General features: G+C 59.3%; 1 protein-coding gene across 1 annotated transcript in view; it reads left to right on the plus strand.

Moving 5' to 3' along the window:
- The window catches only part of TGOLN2 (trans-golgi network protein 2), a gene marked incomplete at its 5' end in the record, with an annotated part of 10,959 nt that overhangs the window by 4,414 nt on the left and 5,717 nt on the right, over positions 1 to 828 (plus strand). Inside the window, one exon of the mRNA XM_085318839.1 lies at positions 252 to 824. Coding sequence (XP_085174965.1) covers positions 252 to 824 — 573 coding nt within the window. The remainder of the gene's footprint in view (positions 1 to 251; positions 825 to 828) is intronic.

Consider the following 828-nt stretch of genomic DNA (forward strand, 5'->3'; position numbering starts at 1 on the left):
GGGGCGGGCGGGGAAGGGAGCCCGTCGGTGCCGAGAGGCCGTTTCGGCCGTAGCGCTTCCTTGAGGGCACCAGGCCGCCTGCTTCCGCCCCGCTTTGGCTCTCCCCCTGCCGGAGAGGCTTTTTTGTTAGTAGTAGTATTACTTCGACAGTGCCGGGCCTGGCTTTTGTCAGGGAGCCGCTTTGAGCGGCTGTGCTGGTCTCGTCCCCGTTGCTTCTTATGCTGCCCGCGAATGCAGKTGATAACCGAGAGCTCTGTTTGCGTTGACAGATGCAGGGTCGGCCCCGAAACAACCAGGATCACCATCAGTCTCCTCCAGCAACGCCGGAGCATCCCCCGGCTCTGGAGCAGCAGCTGGGCATGATACCACAGATAACAATCTAAACAGGAGCCTTGAAGCTACCGAAGAAAGTAAAGAAAAGTCAGAGAACCCTCAACCATCTTCATCTGGCGGCGCAGGGACCACTGGTGAAACAGAGCGGAAGGACTCAGATCAGAAGGCAAAAGATACAGCTGGCCAGAACGGCGCCAACGGCGGGAGCCAAGACACTGGCGAGAACGACAATAACAAGAACCGAGGTGGTGGTCAGGGCAGCACCACCCAGACTCAGGGAGGTGGCCAGGGCAGCAGCGACAAGAGCCACACCAACGGCCAGGCTGACGAGGACAACAACGATGACGGTGACCAGAATGACAACAGCAGGAGCCAGGGCAACACACAGAATGACAGCAATGAGAACGAGACTGATGACCAGAACGGCAACGGTGGGAGCCAGGGCAACGACCAGAACGGCAACGGTGGGAGCCAGGGCAACGACCAGAACGGCAA

Source organism: Rhea americana, unplaced genomic scaffold, assembly GCF_003343005.1.
Source record: "Rhea americana isolate MKP2758 unplaced genomic scaffold, rheAme1 scaffold_554, whole genome shotgun sequence".
Lineage (NCBI taxonomy): Eukaryota > Metazoa > Chordata > Aves > Rheiformes > Rheidae > Rhea > Rhea americana.